Source organism: Balaenoptera musculus, chromosome 1 (genome assembly GCF_009873245.2).
Source record: "Balaenoptera musculus isolate JJ_BM4_2016_0621 chromosome 1, mBalMus1.pri.v3, whole genome shotgun sequence".
Taxonomy (NCBI): Eukaryota; Metazoa; Chordata; class Mammalia; order Artiodactyla; family Balaenopteridae; genus Balaenoptera; species Balaenoptera musculus.
The window spans coordinates 38,212,595-38,237,356 of NC_045785.1; the positions used below are offsets into that span (position 1 = coordinate 38,212,595).

Genomic DNA, 24,762 nt, shown 5'->3' on the forward strand with positions numbered 1-24,762 from the left:
GAGCTGCTCCTTCTGGGCTCCTGAGTTTTCACTAGTTTCCCAGAAATGCTAAGTAAATATCCCTGTTGTTTACTGAGTAACCAACCCCATAATCAGACAAGGGTCCCCATACAAAGAGCTGCCTCAAACTTGGCTCCTTCCATAGAGATGCCCGCCCCCAACAGACACCACCCCAGACAGATGCCCTCCACAAGGCCCCCTACCAGGGCCTTGCTGGGGGTGCTGAACCCCACCCCACAAGCTGGCTTTGGTGTACACCATGTTGCTCCAGGTTCAGCACCCCTTTGGAGAGAGGCTGCTCCTGCCAGCAGCCCCAAGAAAAGTGTAGTATATAGATTTTTTTCTGTTTGGTACCTTTCTGACCAAAAAAAAAAAGCCAGGCATGGGTCACCATTCTAATGTGATAAAGAGTCTTACTAACCTACTAACCTTTGAAAATGTCCTGGGCTGATGTTAACCCCAATCCTGTGGAAGTTGGATGCATTAGGGCCGGTGTATTGTGCTACTTGATGATATTTTTCTTCAGGTTACACTTTCTTTGTTTATATAGTTCCCTTCTCTCTCCTCACTGCCACCCCACTCCCCTCATCCTCAGGAACCAGGAATGTGTCCTTATGAAAGAGGTCTGTCTTCTGTCTGGTTTACTGCAGGTGTGTTACCTCACCCTAACTAAGCTCATGTGTCCCAGGCTCTGCCTCCTCCTTCGTGTTCATGTGAGAACTCCTGTGCGCATCCCCAGTGGGGAATCCCCTGGTTTAGACATCCACCCTTTACTAATTGACTTCTCAAGACTTCCATCTCAAGGATATGCTAATCTTGTCATCTGGGACTCAGTGATGCCAGAATTCTGTATTTCTAAGATTCTGTAACTCAGATTGCACCGTGCTAGAATTCTGTGATGCTAAGATTCTGCGACTATGGATTCTATGCATCCAGAATTTTATGATTTTTGTGTTTCATGAATTTGTCATTGACATGGTGACAACAGTCAGGATTCACTTGGCCTGGATTTCTGTGTTTGTTCTCCAGAGGATGCAAGTCTCAGCTCTAGGCTCTTTTCTCTGAATTCGCTGAAGGCAGAGGAAGAAGATGGCTGGATAGGTGAAGGGTAGCACTGCTACCTCCCCTGGGGCTGCCCCGGGGCGGGATATGCCCAGGGCAGCCCAGTCTTAGGCCCATGCATTCAGTCCACCTGCCTCCCCCAAGCCCCTTATTTAGGCTCCAGTATCTGAGGGTAGCAGGAAAAGCAGCCTCCTTTACAGCCCTCCCACCCAGCTTCCTTTCCTCCCTGGACTGCCTTTGGGTCCAGGAAAAGAAAGTTGACTGGGAGACTGGCCTGGCCAAATGGGCAGAGGGGGAGGGTTAAGCACAGGGCAGGGAGCCAGTGGAGGAGATATGGGAGATTCCCTAGGGAGCCCTGCAGCTTTCCCTGAAGGTGAGGAAGGAACAGAGGCCGGAAGTGGGGGTGGGGGTGAGGGCACTGGTAAGGGTGGGGTGACCGGTATTGCATTGTGGGGCTGGAGCTGGGCTTCCGGCCATTGATCCATTGGTGACAAGGGACCTCCAGCCTGGCGCCCTAGAGGCTGTCTGGTCAGCCCCTACCCACTGGCTTTGTGTTCCTGTGCCTAAGTCAGACTCCCAGGAAAACACGGAGGGCAGGAGTTGGGGGTGGGGAAACTGATCCTCCAGAGCTCCTTTCCGGAAGGGCCCACTGAGGCCAAGAAAGGGGGCAGGACTTTCTAAGGATCACACCGGGGTCTGGGGCAAAACAATGACTGAAACTCTGGGCTCCTGACTTCAGCCCAGAGCTATTTTCCACATACTCCAAAGGGCCCCAGTGTTATAAAATGCTCCCGCGATGAGACCATTTGGCCATACTCCATGCTAGAGGATGGGCCCACCTCCAGACCACCTCCCAGGTGTGGTCTGGACCACTCCTTCAGTCCTGCGGGTTAGCTGAAGCTGCCAAACCTGATTTTCCAGCAGTTGCCCTGGCTGGGTAGAGCAGGAAGCCCTCCTCCAGGCACGAGCCCCTCAGGCTGTGGTCCTCCCCTCTCCCACCTCCTGACCTCATCCCTGCTCCTTCTACACCAGTGCCACCACCACTTCCTCCTCCACCTGCCTGCCATCTCGCCTGGGCTGCTCCCTGGGCATTGAGGAATGTGGTCCAGCACTACCCCTCTCTGGTCCTCAGTTTTCTCATCTATAGATGGGAAACACTGGACTGCTTCCTGGGGATCGACTGTAGGGAAGCTCCAAAGAAAAGAGAGACACAAATAGTGGTGGGCCACCACTTGGATGGTGGGCTGGTGCAGTGCTGGGAGCAGAGAGTGGGGTGTGAGAAGGAAGCAGTACTCTGTGGGATTCTGGAGGTGTGGTTGTTGGGGTGCGAGGTGCAAGGTAAAGGGAGTGCCCCTCTGGTTCCCTCAGGTCACCTCTGTGAGAGACAGAGACCATCATCCCAGACTAAATCCCCTCGTTACCAATTTTCAGAGCCCTCGCTGCGGTCCAGTGCGGTGCCTGTGTGCTCTGTTTCATGTCTGTCTCCCACCGAGCCATAACTCCAGCCAGGAAGAACGCCCACTGTCATGCTCACTGCTCTGTCCCCAGAACTTGGCATCCTCCCTGGCACACAGCAGGCACTACTGACCAAGACACAGTTTCAGATTGAAAAGCAGAAGGAGAGGCGCCCTAGGGGCTGGAGATCAGCCAGGTCAGCTCACCTAACCCAGGCCCCTTCTCTGGGCTGCCAGACTGCCCAAGCCTCCTCCTCTGGCCTGGGAGCCCGGTGTTCTCAGCTTCCAGGGAGCTAGGGCTGGGGTGAGAGGGAATGAACTGTATTCGGTCATCCAGGGGGTCACCTAGACTGGGATGGTGGGTGCCCACTGGCTGCGGCTGCCTCTGGGAGCCTGAACGGGGAGGAGAGATGGGAACCTGGGAGGGGGAGGGGCAGTGAAGCAGCCATCATTGCAGAGGGAGCTAAAAATAGCCAGAAGAGCTGATGTCATCGGGTTCCCACAGCTCAGCACCCCGCTCACTCACACACACACACACAAATGCACACACCCTCTCACAGACCCAGATACACACAAACACAAGTGTGGGCATGCATGCATGCATGCGCTTGCACACAAACACACACAGACACTCATATAGGGGAGGGAGTCTTTTCTGGGTCCCAGGGCTGCAGGGGCAGGGAAGTCTGGTGAGTGTGTTTGCATGTATGTGTGTGTGTACCTGGGTTTTCATGAGTGTGATTGCAAGTGTCTGTCTATATGCTTGTGTGCTGTGTCTAGGAGCATGCATGTTTGTGTGTGTGTGTCCTCATTTGTAGGCATGTGTATGTGTTGTTACATGTGTCATGTGGAGAGGTTTATATGCATTTGCGTCAGTGCATATATCTGTTTATAGGCATCTACTTGTATGCATGTGTGAATCTGTTGCATTGTGTATCTGTGAGTCCAGTTGTACTTACATGTCTGCATGTGTTCCTGTCATGTGTCTTTATATGTGTGGGCCCCCCTGTGGGCCTTGGGCACTAGCCTAGCTAGCTTCCAGCTCTGACTGGGTTTCAGCACCTTCCCCCTAAACACTGAGAAGCCTCATCCTCCGCCAGTGCTGTCTGGGCATGATGTGTCAGTGAATTCTCTGCCCCCCTCCTCCTCTCAGGGTCCCAGTCTCTGGCAAGCCTTGGAGTGGATGAAAGCAGACAAAATTCATTTTCTCCTCACAGGCTTCCCAGGGGCCCAGGCCAAAGGTCTCAGTGTTCACTCCCACCCCCAACCCTCAAGGAAGGGAGCCCTGGAACTGGAGCCAGACCTCAGGACATTGGGACACACACTAACTTGTGCATAAAGTGACACCTTAGAGACACAGTCCCTCACAATGTTTCCTGCCACTGAGACACAACTCCATGGAGACACACCTCACGTAAACCCAGTTACACCCGATGACACATGGGCGCACATGCGGAAATCCAAGTGGAAAATCCCCAGGCCTGAGAGCTTAGCACCCTCCCACTTTCTGGCCTCTAACTCAGTCTCACCCCACCCCCAAACACCCCAGCTAAGCTGTTAGTCCTGGAAAATACCAACCTCAGAGAATGGCTGGGGGGCTGAAGATGGTACACCCCCGTCAGAAGCTGACGCTCTCCTCCTTCCGGCCGCCCGCACCCGCCTCCTGACCTTCATTCACTCCTCTTCGTGGAGATGATGTCTCTCTCTCTGACCCACTCATACGCTCACAAACACACCTTGACACACACAGCTGGCAACATTGGCACATTCTTTGCAAAGGTACGTTCAGCCACATGTCTGCTTAGATCCCCATTCTCTTGGTCTCACAAACACTGACCATAACAGGCACACAGAGCCACATACACCTCTCACTCAGGCATTCATGGTTTACACTGGAGCAGTGAAATCTGTCTTTCATGCTATCCTTTTCTGATCTGTGCCTCTACCTCCCTCTCCAAGGATCTGGCTTCTTATACCTTCCAAGATGTTTCCGGAGATCTTTTTCCCTGTGCAGATGGGAGTGCAAGGCAGGAACTTCCCCTACCTCATAGGGCAGATCAAAAGCTGAGGCCAAAGACGGTGTGTGTTGCTGATCTTGTTCTGTCCTTCCACTGTCTTACTGTGAGGGCTGCTGCTGTCGCTGAAGCCTATCCCTGGGAGCATTCAGTCCCAACCCTGCCCTCATACCCTACATAGTCAGCTGGAAACACCTTGGAGTGGAATAAAGCAGTTGGAGCAGAAAGGATTGTTATTTGTCTGCTGTTTACCACCCGTGGCCCTTAGGAGATGCAGGTCCGGAGCCAGCCAAGCTTCTGGACTAGTTTCTGGGCATTTCTAGAGGATCAGAAAGCTGCCAGGTTGACAAAGGTGTCTGAGTACTGAGGAGAGGAAGGAGAGGGAAGAGTGTGAGGAAAGCAGAAGTTCTGGAAGCTCCACTGCTCTTAGATTCTCCCGTTTCCCCAGGCCCTCCACTTCCAGCCAATACATCCTCCGTTAAGGCTCTCAGCCTTTGGGATGCCTGCCATCAAGACCCCACCATACCTTTGGGGTGATAATTCACAGAAGGTGTGTCCCCTACAGTGCCTGCACAAGGCTAATGTGGGGAAAACTTGAGTGGCCCTGTTTTTCCCACCCCCCACCCTGGCTCAGGGCCCTCGGCTAACCTTGCGGTGCAAGGATCCACACCCTGGTGGTGGCAGTGTGGGTGTTGTTGATATCCGTGGCCATGGTGGCAAGATTGGTGGCTGCAGTGGTGGCAGCTGGGCCTTGGGATTTCTGCCGGTACCTTCTGTGGCTACACTTGAACATCCTGGGAAACCGGAGCCGAGGCCAGCCTATACCTGGCCTCCGGTAGGGGGAAATTAAGCCCCGTGGCCAGGCTTCCCTGATGGCGCAGTGGTTGGGAGTCCGCCTGCCAATGCAGGGGACACGGGTTCAAGCCCTGGTCGGGGAGGATCCCACATGCCACGGAGCAGCTGGGCCCGTGCGCCACAACTACTGAAGCCCGCGTGCCTAGAGCCTGTGAGCCACAACTACCGAGCCCACGTGCCACAGCTGCTGGAGCCCGCGCGCCTAGAGCCCAAGGTCCGCAGCAGGAGAGGCCACCGCAGTGAGAGGCCCGCTCACCGCAACGGGGGGTGGCCCCCGCTCGCCACAACTAGAGAAAGCGCACGCGCAGCAACAAAGACCCAACGCAGCCAAAAATAAATAATAAATAAATAACAAGCCCCGGGGCCGAGGGGCACAGACAAGCTGAGAAGGCCCCTTGGGCGCAGGGAACTTCTGTCACGTGCCTGATGGTGCTACTGGCCAGCGCAGCTGAGGCCTCTATGACATACAGAGTCTGTGTAAGAGTGATGCTCTTTATTACAGGTCCTGATCCCCAGCCCCTCCCTTAGGGGTCAGGCTCCCTCACAGTTCTCTCCATGGGTCCAGCCGAAGAGCCAGAAAACCTCAGCTTGGCCCCTTGGAAAAAGGAACTCTGAGTAAAAAAATCACTCCCTCATTTTCTCACTCATCCACGTTAACAACATTAACAATGTTTATTGAGTGCTTACTATGTGCCAAACACAGTGCCAAGTCCTTTGCAAACATAATCTCATCTAATCCCACAACAGCCCTACAAGGAGATTCTGTCATTATTCCTATTTCATATACAGTCGATTCTTGTTATTCGTGGTAGTTAGCCCTAATAAAGTCACCACAAACACTGTATTAGCAAATATTGAGCCAATGCTCCCAGGAGAAATACAGGATTAGATTCATACTAACCTCTGGTCACAGCATTTTGTCAACTGAACAATAACCTAGTTTATTTGTGTTTCTGTTAAAGCCACTTCATTTAAAATATATTGATGTCAATAACATTGAACTCACAGCCAACAAATGGCCAACGTTTGCCTGAATGAAGTTTATCTAACACGTGTATTTTCTTCATAAGGCACATCACAGCCTTCTTGCACTTAGGAACACTAGAGAGCACTTCAGCACTACGCTGGAGGGAGTCTTTAATAGCAAAGTCACCAACAAAAAGCACAAAAATGCAAAAAACATGACGGACACTAAATAGGCCGCAAAAAGAACACTTGTTTACATTGTGAGAGCTGAAACAAGAAGGCAGAGCATCCCCTTGTTCAACCTCAGCTGAGAACAAGCATGGTAGACAACTCAAATTTTTTGCAGCTCTGCACATGTCCATGAATGACCACAAAAGTGCTGTGAGTATTGGTTTGGAGTTATAAATCATTTTTAGTGAGTGGGTAAATTCACTCAGTTAGGCTCACACAATTAGAGGCAGGCAGGGATTCAAATCTGGGATGGCCAAGGTCCAAAGCCCAGACGTTTAACTCCTGCTATTCTGCAAGCATTCATTCATTCAGAAATGTGCACTTAACCTTCTGTGCCTCTCTTTCCCCATATTTAAAAAGCAGACGAAAAGAGAATCTTATAAGATTGTTGTGAAAGGGGAAAAAAGACTTACTATATAAGTTATGCATTTAAAGCATGATACGTACAAATGTTAGTGTTAACAGCCTTCCTCTCTCTCCTGTCTCTTCAACTGCCTCCTCCCATTATAAAAACAAAACAAATTTAAAAATCTTCCATCCCACACCCCCTCTGGCTGTGACTCTCCTTATTCTGAACTTTTCACTCTGTGGTCATTCCCTTATGTCCCAGAATGGGAAGAAAAATCTCATTTTAAATCTCACTTGAAAACCCCATAACTATTCTGTTATACAGACCAGGAAACAGAGGCTTAAACCCAAGTCTAAGAAATGCCCTTAGGGTCACACAGCTAATAAGCAACAGAACCAGGATTCGAGCACTTGGTCTGAGTGACTTAAAAGCCAGAACTTTCCCAGCACCTCGACATCAGGACCAGCAGCCCCGGAAGGACTGACGATGATGGGGATTACCGAGCTGTAGAACTTGGTGGGGAGGGGTCGGGGGAGGAAGGGGGGCAGTGCTTTTGTGGGACCATGGTGCCCCCTGCTGGCAGGAATGGAAGGGGTGTATGCAGAGTGCTGAGAGAGGACTGAGGAGAGAAAAAGGGTGGGAAGGGAGAAGAGTGAGGAGGAAAGACTCAGGGAGGAGAAAGATGGATTGAAGGTTTGTTTTTTTTTAAAACATTTTTATTGGAGTATAATTGCTTTACAATGGTGTGGGGTTGAAGTTTGTGGAGAGAAAAAGACTAGAAGATTAGGAGTCGTTTGCCACTGAGAGGAGGGGGCAGAAAACTCCAAGCCTTGGCCGTTTCCTTGAAAGCACGTGTGGGCATGCCTGCGTGAGAGAGAGAGAGTGTGTGTGTGTGTGTGTGTGTGTGTGTGTGTGTGTGTGAGAGAGAGAGTGTTTCAGTACGTACCTCAGATGTTGCTCTGTTGATTGTTGCTGGGAGTCAGTCCACACAGTTCAGAGTGTGTGTGTGCGTGTGTGAGTGTGCATTTGAGAGCACTAGGAGGTGTTTGTGTGTGTGTGTGTGTGAATATACAGCTTGGGCAGATGTGCGTGCCTCGAGCATGCAGGGTGTGTACGACAGTATCAGCAGGTGCAGGGTAGGAAGCGCCTGTGCACTGCCGTGGTGGAGGGCACACAGTTCTGGGGGGCCACTTGCCCCACCCCCAGACCTCTCTCTTCTTCAGGTCAGGAGGGGCGTTGCCCGTGGCTGGCATTGCCAGGAGGAGCCCCGAGGAGGCTGGGGCTGTGAGGACGGAGCGCCAGGCAGCAGGGGGACAGCAGGGGCAGGAGGAGCCAGACTGGCTGTGGGTGGGGTAGATGGGCAGGCAGAAGGAGGCCTTTAAAGCACCTGCCCTGCCCACAGGTGAGCAGTGCTGTGTGAGAGCCAAGCTCCGTCTCCCCGCCTGCCCACTCAGTGGCAGTTCCCCGGAGCTGCAGTCCCCTCTGGAGCCTCAGCAGATCCCTCTTTCAGAACTCACTACCAAGAACCCTGAACAGGTGATGGCATAGGATAGAGACTATCCCGTGAAGTGAAATCAATCTGGAAACAGGTTTGGGGAGCTGGAAGGGCCATGGGGAGGGTCTTGGAAGAGTCTAGGATTGGTTCAGGGGGAGTGGAAAGCCCAGGATACACAGGTGCCAGGGAAGGGCATGGAGTGACCCTGTAGCATGGGAGTCAGGCTTGGGGTGCCAGTGGAGGAACCTGGGATGTTAGGATTTCAGAGTGCCAGGTGTTGGTAGAGGGCCTGGGCAGTACAGAGGGATAGGGGCATCAGGATGGGAATTGGGAAAAGTCCTGAGGTGTCAGAGTCCAGATGCAGGAGAAGCTTGGTGATTATATGAGTCCAGGATGCTGGAGTCGGTATGTCAGCCCAGGTTGGGGGTGGGGGCAGGGAGCGAGGTCCTAACACACACACATCTGCCTCCCAGGAGCCACCATGCAGTGCTTCAGCTTCATTAAGACCGTGATGATCCTCTTCAATATGCTCATCTTTGTAAGTGTGGGGGTTATGGGCTCCTTGGGGTTCCCTATAGGAGTGGGTCTTAACCTGAGCAGAGCCCGAACTGGGGAAGAGGAGATTGCTATGCCCAGACTCTTCCTGCAAGTTGAGGAGGTGCAGAAGTCTCCCCAGATGCTGAGTCCTGGTCCCAGTAGCAGCCTGGCTGCCACACAGTTGGGGTGGAGAAGGTTAGGGGCATCCTCTCCTTTCCAGGAAGCTTCAGCTCAGGCAGGCTTACAGCAGGGCAGGGTAGGCTAACAGGCTGGGGCCCCAGTGAGGGGAAGGGGTTTGCCCAAGGTCACCTAGTGTGGAAGGAAATTCAGTGGCCTCTGTACGATGGGGAACCAAAAGCACAGAAGGCCCAGAGACATCAGAGCAGAGTGTCAGCTGCAAGCGGCCCTTATTCATTCAACCAACACACTGCCTAAGACTCTGTGCTGAGTGCTGGGGTGACAGGTGAGCAAGCCCTTTCTCTGCCCTTGGGGATCTCAGGTCCAGCAGGCCAGATAGGCAGACAGTTTCAACATAGTATACATGGTCTTAGCACAGGGGCCCATAGGAGGGGCTTGAACCCTGCTTGGTCAGAGAAGACTTCTAGGAGGAAATAGCTGAGGCTAGGAATTTGCACTGAGTGAGGGGGTTGGTAAAGCATGCAGAAAGGCCCAAAGGCAATGAAATCAGATATTGTTCAGAAACCCAGGAACAGATTATATAGGGCATGTTTGAGGAAGCTGAGCAAAGAGGCATGAACCCTAGAGATGGGGAGAAATGGACAAAGTGGACAAAGGACAAAGCCCTTGGATGGTGGCTGAGGGATGGAAGAAGGGGCAAGGGAGACATCATCTTGGAGATGATGACCACGTCTCTGGCAAGAACAACCTAGGGGATATCTCACAGGCAGCTGTGTACCCAGTGGGGTTGCAGCTCACGATATTTGAAAGTCATGTGCCCATAGGTGGTCGTTGAAGCCATGGGAGGGGTGAGAGCACTCAGGGAGAGTGAACTCCAGGAAACTCAGCTTACAAGGGATAAACAGACAAATGGCCACCAGGAAGCAAATGAAGAAAAAGCAGCAGGAAGCAAACCAGGAGAGCGAGGTATCAGGGAGGTCAAGGAGGATATGCCCATGACTAAGCACAGGATGTCACCAGATACCTTGGAGCCACATGAGAGTGGGTTAGAGTGAGTAAATGGGGAGGAAATGGAGACATGAAGTATAGATGAATTTGGAGGAATTGGGCTGGGGGTGAGTAAACTGACTCCGATGTGGTCTGTGCCTTGGGCTTCCTCTGGTTTCAGGAAACTAGACTTTATCCATGTATCTGAAAAAGGCAACAGGACTGCAGGGATTTGGAGAGCAGGGGCTCTGGCCCGAGGGGGTTAAAGGCAAATCTGGTTTGGTTTCCGCCTCTGTTGCCCTTGCCTTGCCAGACTGGGCAGGGCAGGCCTCAAACTCCTTGAAATTTGACCCTGTAGGCTAAAAGCCCAGCTTTCTGTCCTTGGGCAAACATGCCTGGGATCCACCCACAATCTGCCACCTCACTCCTGGTTTCCATAGCCGGAAAGCGGGGACTGGACACCTAGGCAGTGTCAGGCTGATTTATCCACTGAAGCTCTGGATCAGCAAGGCTTTGCTCTAAGAGCTGTGGGAACTGGGCAGTGCCCTCCTCCCCAGTCTAGGCTTCAGGATTCCCTCTGAGCTGGGGGTTGAGCCAGAGAGCCTCTAAGAGCTCTGGCTGTACTCCCTCTCTGGTGCCTCAGTTTCCACTTGGGTGGCAAGGAGAGGTCTAGGCTGGTTCTGGAGGGGAGCCAAATGGGGCCTTGGGGTGGGTATCCCTTCTCACCACCGCCCTCTCCAATGTTGGTAGCAGGTGTAAACCTCAGCCATGCCTCTGTTGCTATGGTGACTGTGGAGACTGCTCAAGGCTCCCACCCCCCTGTTTCCACCTATCAGAGGCCATAGTTGTTCCAGGCACCTGGAGGGGGGAATGGTGGGGGGGCGGGGGGGTGCGGAAGCTGCTGGGGGGGGATGTTCACCTGCTTTTTTTCACCCCTAGCTATGTGGCATGACCCTGGCAGCAGTGAGGGAAAGCCTTGCCCCTCCCCCCACCCTTCAGCTATTTCTGGAATCCCTGATCCCATTTATATCTGCCTAGGTGTTCAGCCTGGTGCTGGCTATGGATGTTCCAGCTCCCGCCTTTCTGGCTCTAAAGGATGTTTTCCTCCCTACAGGATGAGTTTTTAGACTCCATAGTCAATAAAGGGGGAAGTTTCTCATCTCCCATCTCCCTAACTCAATTGTGTGGTAGGGAGCTGCTTGATGGCACTGTTTCAAGGTCTGCCTCTCTGTCTCCAGCTGTGTGGTGTGGCCCTGTTGGCAGTGGGCATCTGGGTGTCAGTCGACGGACCATCCTTCATGAAGATCTTCGGGCCACTATCATCCACTGCCATGCAGTTTGTCAACGTGGGCTACTTCCTCATCGCAGCTGGCTCTGTGCTCTTCGCTCTTGGTTTCCTGGGCTGCTATGGTGCCCAGACTGAGAACAAGTGTGCCCTCATGATGGTGTGTCAAACCCAGCTCCACAGGCCCGTAACCAAGGCCCAGGGTCCCTCACCCTTGACACCAGGCCCTGGGGATCCCCAAGCCCTGCTCTGGACTCCAGGGGCCTCAGCCAGTGGGGCCCCTGACTTGTTTTCATGTGGGGGTGGGTTAGGGCAAGGAATGCATGAGGGACTGTCTCTCCCTAAAACTCAAGATCCCTGTTCTCCATTCAGTTCTTCTTCATCCTCCTCGTCATCTTCATTGCTGAGGTTGCAGCTGCTGTGGTTGCCTTGGTGTACACCACAACGGTGAGGAGCAGGGATGGGGCAAGGGGGGGACAACTGGGCAAAGCACTGCGAATGGCCACCCTCCCTACCAGGCCCTAAACACTGACCTTCCCCACCCAGGCTGAGAACTTCCTGACGTTGATGGTAGTGCCCACCATCAAGAAAGAGTACGGTTCCCAAAAAGACTACACCCAAGTGTGGAACTCCACCATGGAAGGGGTAAGGTGGGCTGGGGGAGATTTTGGGGTGAGGAGAAATAAGCAAGGCCCCACTGACCACCTCTTCTCCTCATCTTCAGCTCAAGTGCTGTGGCTTCAACAACTACACAGATTTTGAGGACTCTCCCTATGTAAAAGAGAACCACGTCTTTCCCCAACACTGTTGCTTTGACCATGACAATGGCACATTAGTGGAACCCTGCACTAGTGTCGAGGCCCAGAACCAGAAAGTAGAGGTATAGGTTGGCCTGGGAGGTTGGGCTGCTTTAATGGCCTCGGAGTGCTGAATGTGCGTGGGGGCAGCTGCTGACTACAGATGCTCTCTCCCCTCCAAGGGTTGCTTCAATCAGCTTCTGTATGACATCAAAACCAATGCAGTTACCGTGGGTGGTGTGGCAGCCGGAATTGCGGGCTTGGAGGTAAGGAGGGGAGGAGGTTGGGGCAGGATATCCCCACGGGCTCAGGGCTGCTTGACCCATGTCTGAGGCCTTTCTGGAAGAGACAGACTTCTAACAAAGCTTCATGTCGAATGTCTGGTGGGCAGGGGACTAGAGCTTAAGGACCCTGATCATGTTTCTTCTTCTCTGCCTGTTCCTTTCTCACCAGCTGGCTGCCATGATTGTGTCCATGTATCTGTACTGCAATCTGAAATAAGTCGGCTTCTGCCTCCGCCACTGCTGCTGCCGTATAGGAACTGGGAAGAGGCACCCCGGCACTGCCAAGAGGCAGTGATCAGCGTGGGGACAGGATCTAACAGTGTCACTTGGGCCGGAGTGGGCCTGGGGCCAAATAGGCACCACCCCCTTCAACCTGTGCCAGACTTATCCTTCCACTGGTGGGGTTGGGGTCCACCTATTTCAGAGCCTCTAAGGTGGCCAATCCTCTTGCCCATTCCTCCAGTCTGCTTCTTAAACCCTTGATACCCTCTCAGGCCAGGGGGTGGGGTGCTCTTGGTGATCCCAGTACTCCACAGGGGGATTAAAGGCACTGCACCGATAGCATGAGCATATGCAAAATCAGCAGTCACCAGGCAGATGTGTAGAAAGCACTTCAGAACTCAAAAACCCATTAAAATGTTTCCATTTGCACTCTTTTTGTGTATCCTTCAGGAGAGGGACCCATCATGCCTAAACTGGCCTCAAACTCCTGTGGGGCTATTGACTCAGAAGGCTCCTAGAAATGTAGCAGAATGGAAGTAGCACGGAGGTGGGTGGCTATTTCTCACCTTCATTTGGATGCCAGGCCTGGGAGGGAGCCTAACAAGGATGGCCAAGAGGACACTGAGGGAGGAAGCAGGGGCTGGGCCAGTCTGCAGTCCTATAATGTGGGAGGACTTTGGCCTGAAAGTGCCGTCTCCTGGGTAGGAGCACTGGGCTGGAAAGCTATGAAAATAAAAAGCTTGTGCCCAAGTGGGGGCAGGGAGACCAGAAATACTGCCAGGGCGATGGAAGAGGGTCATTCCTTAGGCTCTGGGAAGCCCTCCAGAAGTCCCCATCAGGGGACCCAAGCTGCCTACCCTTCTCATGCAGGCACAGCCCCCCACCTGTCCCTGCTTTGGGGATTTCAGAAAGAATTTCATTTACTCTCGGTCTTGGTTGCCCAGTGCTCTACAGATTTGATCTCTTATTTAGTCTTAACCACCCCCATGTTCCAGAAACTGGGCCTAGAAAGGCCAAGTGACTCGTTCCAGGCCCACAACCTCCCATGAAGAGCTGAGCCTGGATTTGGGTCCATGACATCTGACTCCAGAGCCGGGTGGGATCCTGGCTGACATGGGAACATGATTTACTTTTAGGCCAGAATGTCCCAGACATGGATCTGATTGCTGCTGCAGGAGATATAGCACTAAGGTGGGAGGCTGTGGCCAGAGGATATGGTGTCTACTACCAAGCAAAGCCCAGCCTGGCAAACCAGTCCTCCTTGCTTGCCTCTGAGCCCTGGATTCCTCTTCCCAGGTTTTACTAGGGCAACCCAGAACCATCACCCCTCGTGAATCCAAAAAGGAACTGCGACCTAGCCAGTGCAACTCAGTGCCTGAGAGCTGGTCTGTGAGGCCCAGATCAGCAGCCTGCTGGGGGGATGGGCAGGTAGAGCACTTAGCCCCCCTCGTACCTTCACCACCTTTCTATGCCTCTCACACTACCCCACCCCCAGGTGCCTATATAGAGGCTACAAGGGATTTGTCTGCCCTGGGTGGGCCTCCTCCACCTCATTATGAGCTAATTGTTCCTCAACCTGACTGTTGTGGCACCTCAAGCGCTATCTCTACCTCCAGCAAACACTGAAGCCACACACCACCCGTGCCATCACCGAGCAGGGCTCCAGGCACCGCTTGGAGAGGTAGGGGCAGAGAGCTGGTGACAGGGCAGAGTTCCAGCCGGCTCCTGCCTCCCTGGCCAAGGCTCTGTATAAGGAGCTCATGAGGCTCACTTTGCAAGGGCTCTGCAGGCAGACCCCTTCTCCAAGTGTCCTACACTTACTCTCTTGAACCTAAGTCCTTCACAGATTCCTTAAATGTCATGCCCTCTGCTTTGGGCTATCTCAACCACTTCCTCTGGACAATCTCATCCATTTTCTGGTGCTAGCATGACTAACTTAGTATCTTCCTGACTTCTTTGGATCACTGGTTGGGTGATCTGATGAAAATGATGGCTTTTCTCCAGAAAAATGCCCAGATATGGAATGTGCATACAAAGTACCCTAAGGGCCATAGACATCCTTGTTCCTGTGTCTCCACCTGCAGCCCAGTCCTCACTTCCTGATGATGCCCATTCAGCTCTGTCTCATCCACTTCCTTCCCACCTCCACTATACTCACCTGCTCTCTATCACCCCCTCATCCCCAGGTATCCCTTTTTGCTCTCTCTTGCTCCATTTTTGGGGACAGGTGCCCTGGCTCAGACACAAGCTAGGCAGGAAACAGCCTGATGGTTAATTAAACAGTGGGAATGGGGTATAGGGTGGCCGCTCTGAGCTCAGCCCCAAGTAGGGTGGGGCAAAGGTCAGACTCTGTTGTTCTAGGGTAAAAATCTTGGAGTTTGAGACTTGGGAGTCCCCTGCTGGCCAAATGGCCCCAAATGGAAGATAAACCTGTGGAGGACAGTAAAGAAAACTCATCATCCATCATGACCATCCTCTCTCCCACTCATCTCTCTTTCTCTGTCTCTCTCTGTCTCTGTGTGTGTCTCTCTCTCTCTCTCTCTCTCACACACACACACACACACACACACACACACACACACACAGTCACAAGACAATCCCCAGAGCTTTTCTCCTTTTTTAATCAATGACCACCTCATCCAGCTTTGGAAATCTGGACAAAGAGGAGGCTGAGAAGAGGCCTGGTTCAGTGCCTGAGGGTCTCTGAGTGAGTCTGCATCAGCAGGTGGGCCCCTGCTGGGCCTGTCCATGGGTTGGGCACAGCAGTTTCCTGAGTAAGAGCCTGCCCCACCCTCAGGGCAGCACCCCAGTCCAAAAAAAAAAATCAAGGCCCTCCAGGCTTCCGCCTGTTTCCAAGGCCCTCAGGACAGTCAATAAATAGGTTAGATTCTGAGCCAGGCCTGGGAGGAGGGAGTATACAAAGGGCAGGATCAGCTGCCCAGGGATCCCAAAGATTCCCAGGTACTATCCTGCCCTCTCCCGACAAGGAAGTAAATAAATAGACCTCCAACTCAGGAACAGGGATGTTGGAGCAGGGGAACCCTCCCCTGGGAGTTAGTAATTAAGTCTCATGTTAAAAACAAACCAGCCCCAGCCCCTGAGAGTGTCTACAAAATCCTACAGGATTGGGTGAAGGGCTAGCCTGCCTGGGGGTACACAGTACCCAGCCCTGCAGGGTCCTGGAGGAGGTCTCATGTCTGTTCTGCAGCTCCTGGGGCTCCCTCCTCCTTTGGGGGTGGCTCCAAGAAAATTGGGGTGATTGATGGTGGCTTCTTCATTCTGGGAAGATAACAGGAAAACGAATAGGGAGGAGGTCATTAGCTACGTCCCCTAACCCCACTAGTCTTCCATTTCCAAGGACAGAATAGAGTCACTCACGAGTAGGGGGAGGCTGGGACCCCCACCACCAGGAAGTGGTTCCTCTTCCGAAACAATCTCCACAGGCCCCGGTGGTTGCCGCGTACATCCAGGTCCCAGATATGGAGGCACTGGTGGGGGTGGGGTGGGGCAAAGGCAAGGGTTGGAGAGCTGTGGGGTGGGCCCTTAGCCTCCCTCTCCTCAGCAGCCTCCTCAGTTTGCAAGAGGTAGCATCCTCAAGAATATGGATTTGTAAAGGGGCTTAGAAGAGAGGCTCTGAGAGTATGAAGAGAAGGTTCTGAGGTGGAAGATTCCAGAAAGGCTCCCTGTATCTTGGGGAGGGGTATTGCTGGGGTAGGTGTGGTACTGAGGCACCTTGGCAAGCTGGGTCCAGCTGGTGAAGTCATCATCCTTCTCCATTCGGATAAAGGCCACATAGGTGTGGCCCTCTGTGTCTGGCAGGAAAGAGTCTTCACAAGGGTTTTTGCTGTGGTCCAGAACCTCAGCTTCACTGTAGCAGGGAGTGGGGGAGAAAGGCCAAGACAGGGCCCACCTCATGAGTGTGTCACACAAGCAGTGTGCTTTTAATGCTCTACTGCTGCCATCTTGGAATTCTTAACATTTATTGTTTTTTGGCGTTTTTTGGCCGCGGCACAAAAGATTTTAGTTCCCCAACCAGGGATCAAACCCGTGCCCCCTGCATTGGGAGTGTGGAGTCTTAACCACTGGACCGCCAGGGAAGTCCCACTTAATAATGTTTGAACAAGGGACCCTGGTTTTCATTTTGCAGTGGGCCGCACAAATTATGGGGCCAAGACTCCCAGTATTTGACTTCTCCTTACCCCCTGCCTCATACCCCACACTGCCCTAGGCCATACCTGAGCAGCCTGTGAACTTCCACTTCATACGCTTCTTTCTTCAGACTAAAGGAGAGGGAGAAATGGGTCAGGGGAGGGAGTAGCCCCTCAAGGGATGACATGGAGATTGGGGGGCAGCAGGGCTGGGGTAAACACACAGACCACAGGGCTAGTAGGGCCTGCCAGGCACTGCTTATCAAGGCCCCTAAGTATCCTCCCCTTGGCCGTCCCCAGCCCCCACCTGTCCACGTTCCTCAGCTGGACACCTGGAACCGTGTTGAACTTGTGCTTCTTGAAGTAGGCCTCCTGGAATGGATGTGAAGGTGAAAATCAGGGCATTATACTGTCTGGCCCACACCTGCCCGCTGACCCACCACATATCCACGAGGCCCACAAATGAAGTCCTAGACCTATAAAGGTCCCTCTGATTTCCTCCCGTCTTCCCCATCCTCTTGGCAGCAGGCTTGGCAGACTCTTCTTAGCTTTAATCTGGCTCCACCATTGCCAGAGGGCTCATGCTCATACTGGCATCTCATGCTACTGACCCCTGAGCTAGTCCTTGTCCCCAGTGGCTCTCCCTGGGCCTGCTGTTCTAGGGCCACAGAAGCCAGGAACGGCCCCTGCAAAGGGACAGGCTTGACTGGGAGGGAGAAAACTGCTATGACTAAGGTACTAAGGGTGAGGGACATGAGGTCACTCCCCGTCCCTCTCGGAGATGAGTGGGGGTCTTGTAGTAATCAGCCTCTGAAGGCCCTTCTGGCTTCTAGGAGGTTCCAAGCTGGAAACTCTCCATTCTTTAAACTGGGTTGTCTCAAGGCCTCCCTGGCTATAACTGGGGAGTGACACTTTGGACACAGCGATGAAGGGGTGGGGACCTGGGGCCCTCTCTGTTCACTTCAGGCTGAGGCTTAGGCCTCAGCACTTGCAAGGACAGGAGAGGGCAGAGTTTGCTGGGCTGGACGAGTGCGTGGCAGCAGAAATATCCTCCCCACACCCACAGTCTAGTGCTAAGAATAGTAATGATAAAAATAATACCAGCTAATCCTTATATAATGTTTACAGTCCAAAGCATATTATACATATTAACTCATTTAAACCTCATAACTTCACAACCCTATGAGATAGGAGTATTTTTATCCTCATTTCACAAATAAAGAAACTGAGGCAAAAGAAGGTAAGTAATTTCCCTAAGGCTACATGGCTAGTGAGTGGCAGAGCTGGGGTTGCTCGAGTCCATGTTCTTGCCCCATCTACCACACTGTGCCCTATGCCCCAACACCCCTGCCTTCCACTCACATGGAAGTAGCCATTCATGTTGAGGCCAACGATGCCAAAGTGGTAGGATCGGGAAATGTCAGGGATGATGCACTCTCGGCCTCGGCGTTGTTCCGGCATCCGCATCCACATATCCCAGTCCCAGAGCTGGGGGCGTGGAAGACTCTGAGAGTTATGAGGTTTCGAGCTGGTAGGGGACTTCAGTCCACTCACCCTACCCTGCCAGGGTACCTTTTCCGGTGTGGGCCACTTGGGCTCAAGCTCCTCCTTGTACAAGGACTTCCTGAGCACCCATCCCAGCCCAGGCATGGTCTCCACACGGTACAGCAGTGCTGGGTCCTCAGCCGTGTGTTCATACCCCTGGGGACAGGGGGCCGTAATGGGAGGTATTAGCTCGGGGCCTCTACCAACTCCACAGCTGATCCTAGGCCACTCAGCCTACCTGGTCATTCCAGGCAGAGATACAGTACAGGCTGTCGTCCTCCTCCAGCAGGTGGATGGATTGGCTCAGGAAACTGAGAGGCAGGGTCCAGGGGTTCAGGGAGGGGCAAGGACAAACCCAGTCACACAGTGATGCTGGAAGAGCTGGAGATGGGACTCAGGAGTCATGCCTCCTTCCCCCAAAGCCCCACTGTCTCCATTCATCCTTTCTACTCTCTACTCCAGCCCCAACCCCTGCCAGCCTACCTTTGCTCAGGCATTTTCCCCACCTTGGAGCTTGCTTCCTCCGGAAACCTTTCCAAGACCCCTCATTGCCTTCCTCCCTGGAGACCCAGTCAAGCAAAGAGGCCCTACGCAGCTTGGAGCTGCATGGAGGGACACTTCCCTCACCTGAAAAAATCCACAGCGATGTCCAGGTCCTCTTCCAGAACCACAGCAAACTTGGCTTCCTGTAGTGGGTGGGGGACAACATGATCCCAAGGGCGACTTTCTCATCCCCTGTCTCTTCCACCTCCATCCCACTTCTCAGGCAGCACTACCCCCATTTGCCACATCAGGAGGATGAGACCCAGAGAGAGGAAGAGCTTGCTATATAATAAGACCAGACTAATGCCCATGTTTCCCCTCTCTAGGTCCAAGAGTTTTGTCTTTACTACTCACCGGAAACAGGTTGAAAGTGGCAGTGAGGCTGGCCTTGTAGTGCTGGGTGGGGAGTAGGAATAGGGCACATGAGCTTTGGGGTGGACAGTGGGGCCAGGTGTCCACCCCTTCCATCCTTGCCTAGGCGGTACCTGAGACACACGGGCGTTCTTGATGCTGATGGGAGTGTGCTGGATGCCCCTCAGACCAAACAGCGCCACCACGTCCATCGGCTCCTAAGGGGCACGGCCGCTGGTCATCATGTGAGCCACCCACCTCTGCAGGCTCTGACACGCCAAGCCCTGCACATTTCACGGCCCTTGCCCGGGCTGTCTCCCTTGCCAGTCCTCTGTGATCATTGCTACTCAGCACCAGCAACCCTGCACTCTGCTCCGCCCAAAGCCCCCAAGCCCCACTCACCTCATAGTAGCCGTCGATGAAAACTGTTATCATCTGGGGAGACACCCCCTGGGCTGAGAGTAGAGAGCGCAGCATCCTGGGGAGCCCAGGGTTGGATTAGGCCTCTTTGTCCCCCCAAATCAGGACTCCCCTGTGCTTACAGATGGGCCCAGATTCCCCATGTTCACCCCCAAAGGTGAATGGACCTAGAATCTGTTGCCGTTCCGCCCACCTCAAGAGTTCCCCCTGCAGGTACATGAGCCTCGGGTTCCCACCACTGAGCACCTCCTGTCCAGAGATGGATGCAGCCCCCTCCCAGGCTCACCGGTACAGGTAATTGGGCCGGTTCCCCGCAATGACAGCTACAGGCACATTGAAGACCTTGTTGTCTGGGAGCTGAGGGAGAAATAGTGTTCAGCTCTTGCCTCACTCTCTCTTCAAACTGGGATCCCCACATGGGGAAGAGTCTTGAGGGAGAGGGAGACTCAAGGGAAAAGGCAGAGGGTCTTCCCTGTCCTGGCCCCTCCACACACTCAGTCCAACTCCAACTCTAGGCCTTTGCTCACATGGCCTGCTCCTTCCCCACAACCAAGACGCCCTGTCTTTCAGAGCTCAGTATAAATCCTCAGCTCCTGGTTCCCTCCCAGGCTGGGGTAGGCAAAGCCCAACCTGGACCTTTCCTGGGGCCCCTTGCCAAGCTGGGAAGGAGTCCGGGCCTCGCTGCCCAAGGCCCCACTCACTGGGTCAGGGCTGAACTCGATGGGTGTGGGGTCCTTGCAGCTGCACACACTCCCATAGCCCTCGACTTTGCTGCAGAAGCGGTGGCGGCGACGGTTCAGCTCTGTGTCTGCCCAGTGGCACTCTGCTTCTGAGGGAGGGATGAGGTCAACAGGATGAGGGCATGAGGTCAGTGTGGTCTGGAGAACACCAGGCACCCAGTCAAGAATAGAGCCCTGTAAAGAGAACCCAAATGCCTATCCCCAGCCCAGGCACTGCCCTGGAGCCCAGCGCCTGCTAACCCCACCTTCAGCTGAGCTCAGCGGCACATCTGTCTTCAGTAGGACTGGATCGCCCCAGGAGGAGAGGGCAGGTGACTTAGAATGTTTCTCCCCGAGGACAGGACCTGGCAGGGGGCAGAAATGAGGGGCAATGGGGGCCCAGGCTGCAGTTCTGGAGCTTCTTCCCATCTCCCTGCCCACTTTCATCCAGCCTACCACCACCGACTCCTATCTGCCCCCCAGCCCACCCCATCTCCTGCAGTTCTGCTCCTCCCAGCCCCTTAATACTACAGGGTGGATGGCCTATGGTGCTGGCACCTCCTTTTCGTCCCACGAAGGCCCAGGTGTCCCTCCAGCCCAGGGCAGGGCCGGCCTGGCTGCCTAGGCTCCTCAGCAGAGCCTTGGCTGTGTCCTTGAGGTGGAAGGAGCCCTCATCCTGGGAGACCAGAAAAGGTGGTCAGCCTGACTGGCACAGCTCCAGCAGACCTAGCCTCAGGGAACACTAACTACATGTCAAGCACCATGTAAAACCTTTTACTTAAATTAGCTCATTAAACTATCACAACAACCCTTTGTGGTTACTATCATTTCACAGATAACTAAAGGCTTAGACAGATTCTGAGAATCACCCAAGGTCACTAGGCTAATTAGTCCTTAACATGATCCCACACAGTCTGCACCTCTGTCCCCTGCTACCTCCCTGCCCTCTTCCCACCACCCTTCTCCTCCCCTCCCTTATTCTGCTCCAGCTCCACTGGCAGCCCGGCTGTTCCTCAAGCACACCAAGCACCTTCCCAATTCAGGGCCTTTGCACTTGCCATTCTTTCTATCTAGAATGCTCTTCCTCCAGATATTCACATGGCTCACTCACTTCCTCCAGCTTTCTGTGCACAGGTCATGTCCTTACAGAGGCCTCCCCTTTCTAAAATGCACCCCCCATCACCCTGTCTCCCTTGCTTAATTTTCTTCTTCATACAAGTTATCTTTTCCTGACATTGTAGATTTATTTGGCTGCTTTTTGTTGATCTTGCCCTATTGGTGTAAACTCCATAATGGTAGGGACTCTGTCTTGCTTTCCATTGACAAGGATAGGATTGGAACCTGGTCACCTTCCTCCAGAGGCTCTTGCCACTATGCCATATTAGGGGCACAGAACCCAGGGCCATGAGCAGGGCTGGAGCTAGGGGTGTTGGGAACAGGGCCAAGGCAGAGTCACTGACCTTGACGGTGCAGATGAGCACTCGGCCAGGTGCCACCATGTTGAGGAACAGCACCATGGCCTCATCCTCATGAGGCGAGTACGTGTCAAACACCCGCTTTGCCATCACATGGCCCTGGCAGGAGACACACCTCTCATGAGTTAGTGTCACCAGCAAGGAGGGCTCAGCTTTGGCCCTCTAGGTTCCCTACCCCTAGAACCTCACCGTGGCCTGGTTGAGGACGATGACATGGATGCCCCGGCCCTGCTCCCGGGCCTCATCCTCCAGCACCTACAGGGTAGCAGAGACAAGGTCAAGCTCTTCACTCTGGCATTTGAGGTCTGTCTTATGGGCACTTAAAAAAAACAGCTGCATGAAACAAAACCTCCCCTCCTTCCTCTGCTTCTGTTCACACAGTTCTCTTCCAACCCAGCCTGAAGGCCATCTCTTCCAGGAAGCCTCCATAGCACCCCCATCAAAAGAGATCCCATCTTTCTACAACACCCCGACCCCCTGCCAGCTTTCATGACTCTTAGAGCCCTTGACTATCTCTGCCTCATGCTGGAGGTATCACCGTCTAACAGATGGAGCCCCTCAAAGTAGGGCCAGGGCTGACTACCTCCAGGTTCCCAGTGTCCAGGACAAGGACAAGGCCGAGGCCAAAGAAGGGACCAGGAAATAAATAAATAAATGGGACCACGAAATAAATAGATCACTGAATTAACTGCCTACTAATACTAATGATCACTTTTGATAATATCACACTACATATAATACATTTCACATACCTTACATTTAATCCTGACAAGCAGAAATCATTAGTCCCAGTCTACAGATGAGGAACTGAGGCCTCCAAAGTCACACAGCTAGAAACTGGCAGAGCTGCAGTTCCCACTCAGGCAGTGGACCCAGAGCCAGCGGACCACACCCTAAGTAGAATGGAGTGACCGTACACTAGACACCAGCCCACTCACCGTAGTGCCGTCCACTGCCACGTACACTTTGCTGCGGCTTGAGTATACCTCCACATCCAGGACCCGTCGGGGACCACTGCCTCTGCGCCGTGGGGACTCCAGTCGGCCCAGGGCCTCATCTGTGGGTGTGTGACAGGTCATGGAGGTAGTCCCTCCAGCAGTGTCTCACCCCTTGGGATCTGCCCACCATTTCAGCCACAGGATCCCAGGGGACACCCCCTCCACCACCAATCCCATCCTCAGTCTGGTCCTACCATAGTCTTTTTCTGGCTCCGGGTCTTCATTGGCCTCGCTGATTGCTCTCCGCGTGTCCAGGATCAACTTGATGTTGACAATGACGGTCACCAGTAGGAAAAGCACAGCTCCTGTCTGAGGGGAGGGGTGGGGACAACTAAAGAGGGGCACCCCCTCCAGATCACTGCAGGTCTTCCTGAAAGGAGGGCTCTGGCTGAAGCAATGACACAGGGAGAACCTGGGTTTTGCCTCCCTTCCCTCTGTCTGACCAGCTCTACTCCCCCAGACCTGGGTTCAGTTTCACGACCACCTCCTTCAGGGACCCTCCCCTGACCCTTCCCCCTTCATCAGGGCGCTCCCTACCCAGAACTCCTGTATTCTTCCATTTGAGCCTTGATTCCCTTGGTTCCTCCACAATTAGTTCCTAGAGATGGAGCCAGTCCCAGAGAACCATGCTGGGGATCAGAAGACCTGGGTCCTAGCCCTGACTGCCTGACAGGTGTGGGCCCTGGGCAAAGCCTTCCTGATCCAACTTCAGGTTTGTCAGAAGCCTAGGAGGTTGTACTTGGGTTCTGATTCCAGAACTGTGGACCCAACCCACTACCTGGTAGGGACATGAGACAAAGAGGTTTCCCACCCTGCTTGCAGGGTGGGGGCAGCCAAGGTAGGTCCCAGTGCCCATAGCCTAGGCTGCGGTAAAGCTGGGAGGGAGCCCCTGGGAGGTATGGGACACCTCTATACCTGACAGAATCTCCGCAGGGCCCGCTGGTTGGTCAGTTTATACTTCCAGGTAAGATACCAGCTCCGCTTTTTCCGAGCCCCAAAGGGCTTGATGAGGGGGCTGGGCTTCCAATCGTCCATGCCGGATTGGGGGGTCACCACTGTCCTGGCCAACCCATGCCTTCAGGAATCTGAGGAGACCAGAGGGTCACGTGGGGTAAGGTTTTCCTCCCAAAGTCTGATGCTTTCTTGGGGAGATGAGGGAGGACCCCCCAGTAACTCTTCCTTGCAGCATCCATGCTGTGTGACCTGGGAACAGTGGCTCAACTTCTCTGGAAAGGAAACCTTCAGAGGGGTCAGATCACCTGGAAACTCCCCTGGGGCTGGGGAAACTGACAGGACTGCCCATTGTCCCAAGGCTGGAGGCCAAATAATCGGCTCTCAAGGCTCATTAGTCCCTATAAGAACCAAGCCCCAGGCCTTCCTAGTCCTAGGGTGAGCGAAGGGCAGCGACCCCCCCCCCATTAGCCACCCCCTTCTGCCCTCGCCCCCTCCTATCTGGCCCTGCTCTTCTCCTCCCGGGCCTTGGGCCGCCCCAGCACTCGGGGACACGGCCCGGCCATGCCACCCCTCCCGGACCCCCGCCCAGAGACACTCACGGCTCAGGGGGCCCGGGCCCCGCTCGGGCCCCGCTCGGGCCCGCACTGCTCGGCCCGGCGCGCCGCGGCCTCCGCCTCCTCCATGCCGCTCGCGGCCCCGCCCCGGCCCGGGCGGCCCGCCTCCCCGCTTCCGCCGCCGCCGCCGCCGCCGCGGGGTGAGAGGGTGGCGGGCGGCGCTTAGGGCGGCGGCTGGTGTCTGTCCCCAGCGAGTGCCGCTAGTGCTCGGTCCCTCGGCTGCCTTGCAGCTGGCTGGCCGGGTGGGCGGCTGGGGGAGAGCAGGTTCCCCACTCCCAACACTGCGTGGTGGCAAACCCGATTGGGGTCGGAGTCCTA

The 24,762-nt window shown here is 54.1% G+C and overlaps 3 protein-coding genes across 4 annotated transcripts; 1 reads left to right on the forward strand and 2 right to left on the reverse strand.

Annotated features, from left to right (window-relative positions):
- Positions 1-4,850: 4,850 nt before the first annotated feature.
- Positions 4,851-7,497, reverse strand: P3R3URF (PIK3R3 upstream reading frame). Its single transcript, XM_036855026.1, has 3 exons — positions 7,433-7,497; positions 5,180-5,400; positions 4,851-4,894 (listed from the first exon to the last, which is right to left on the reverse strand). The coding sequence occupies exons 1-3, from the start codon at positions 7,495-7,497 to the stop codon at positions 4,851-4,853; spliced, it is 330 nt and encodes a 109-aa protein (XP_036710921.1).
- Positions 7,498-8,338: 841 nt separating this feature from the next.
- TSPAN1 (tetraspanin 1) lies at positions 8,339-13,104 on the forward strand. Its single transcript, XM_036868955.1, has 8 exons — positions 8,339-8,468; positions 8,901-8,965; positions 11,328-11,534; positions 11,747-11,821; positions 11,921-12,019; positions 12,099-12,254; positions 12,354-12,437; positions 12,625-13,104. Exons 2-8 carry the CDS (start codon positions 8,909-8,911, stop codon positions 12,670-12,672), a joined length of 726 nt encoding a protein of 241 aa, XP_036724850.1. The 5' UTR covers positions 8,339-8,468; positions 8,901-8,908; the 3' UTR covers positions 12,673-13,104.
- A 2,172-nt stretch (positions 13,105-15,276) lies between these two features.
- On the reverse strand, positions 15,277-24,515 carry POMGNT1 (protein O-linked mannose N-acetylglucosaminyltransferase 1 (beta 1,2-)). 2 transcript variants are annotated; one of them, XM_036870822.1, is made up of 22 exons: positions 24,430-24,515; positions 23,792-23,961; positions 23,071-23,185; positions 22,817-22,935; positions 22,068-22,133; positions 21,864-21,977; positions 20,962-21,079; positions 20,670-20,768; positions 20,386-20,513; positions 19,971-20,041; positions 19,667-19,742; positions 19,399-19,482; positions 19,268-19,309; positions 18,998-19,056; positions 18,609-18,681; positions 18,398-18,526; positions 18,188-18,313; positions 17,133-17,197; positions 16,913-16,957; positions 16,410-16,545; positions 16,056-16,165; positions 15,277-15,956 (listed from the first exon to the last, which is right to left on the reverse strand). In XM_036870822.1, exons 2-22 carry the CDS (start codon positions 23,909-23,911, stop codon positions 15,869-15,871), a joined length of 1,983 nt encoding a protein of 660 aa, XP_036726717.1. In that variant the 5' UTR covers positions 23,912-23,961; positions 24,430-24,515; the 3' UTR covers positions 15,277-15,868. The 2 variants fall into 2 exon arrangements, with proteins under 2 accessions (XP_036726717.1, XP_036726718.1); XM_036870823.1 differs by lacking the exon at positions 20,670-20,768 and having other exon boundaries at positions 15,281-15,956.
- Positions 24,516-24,762: the final 247 nt, after the last annotated feature.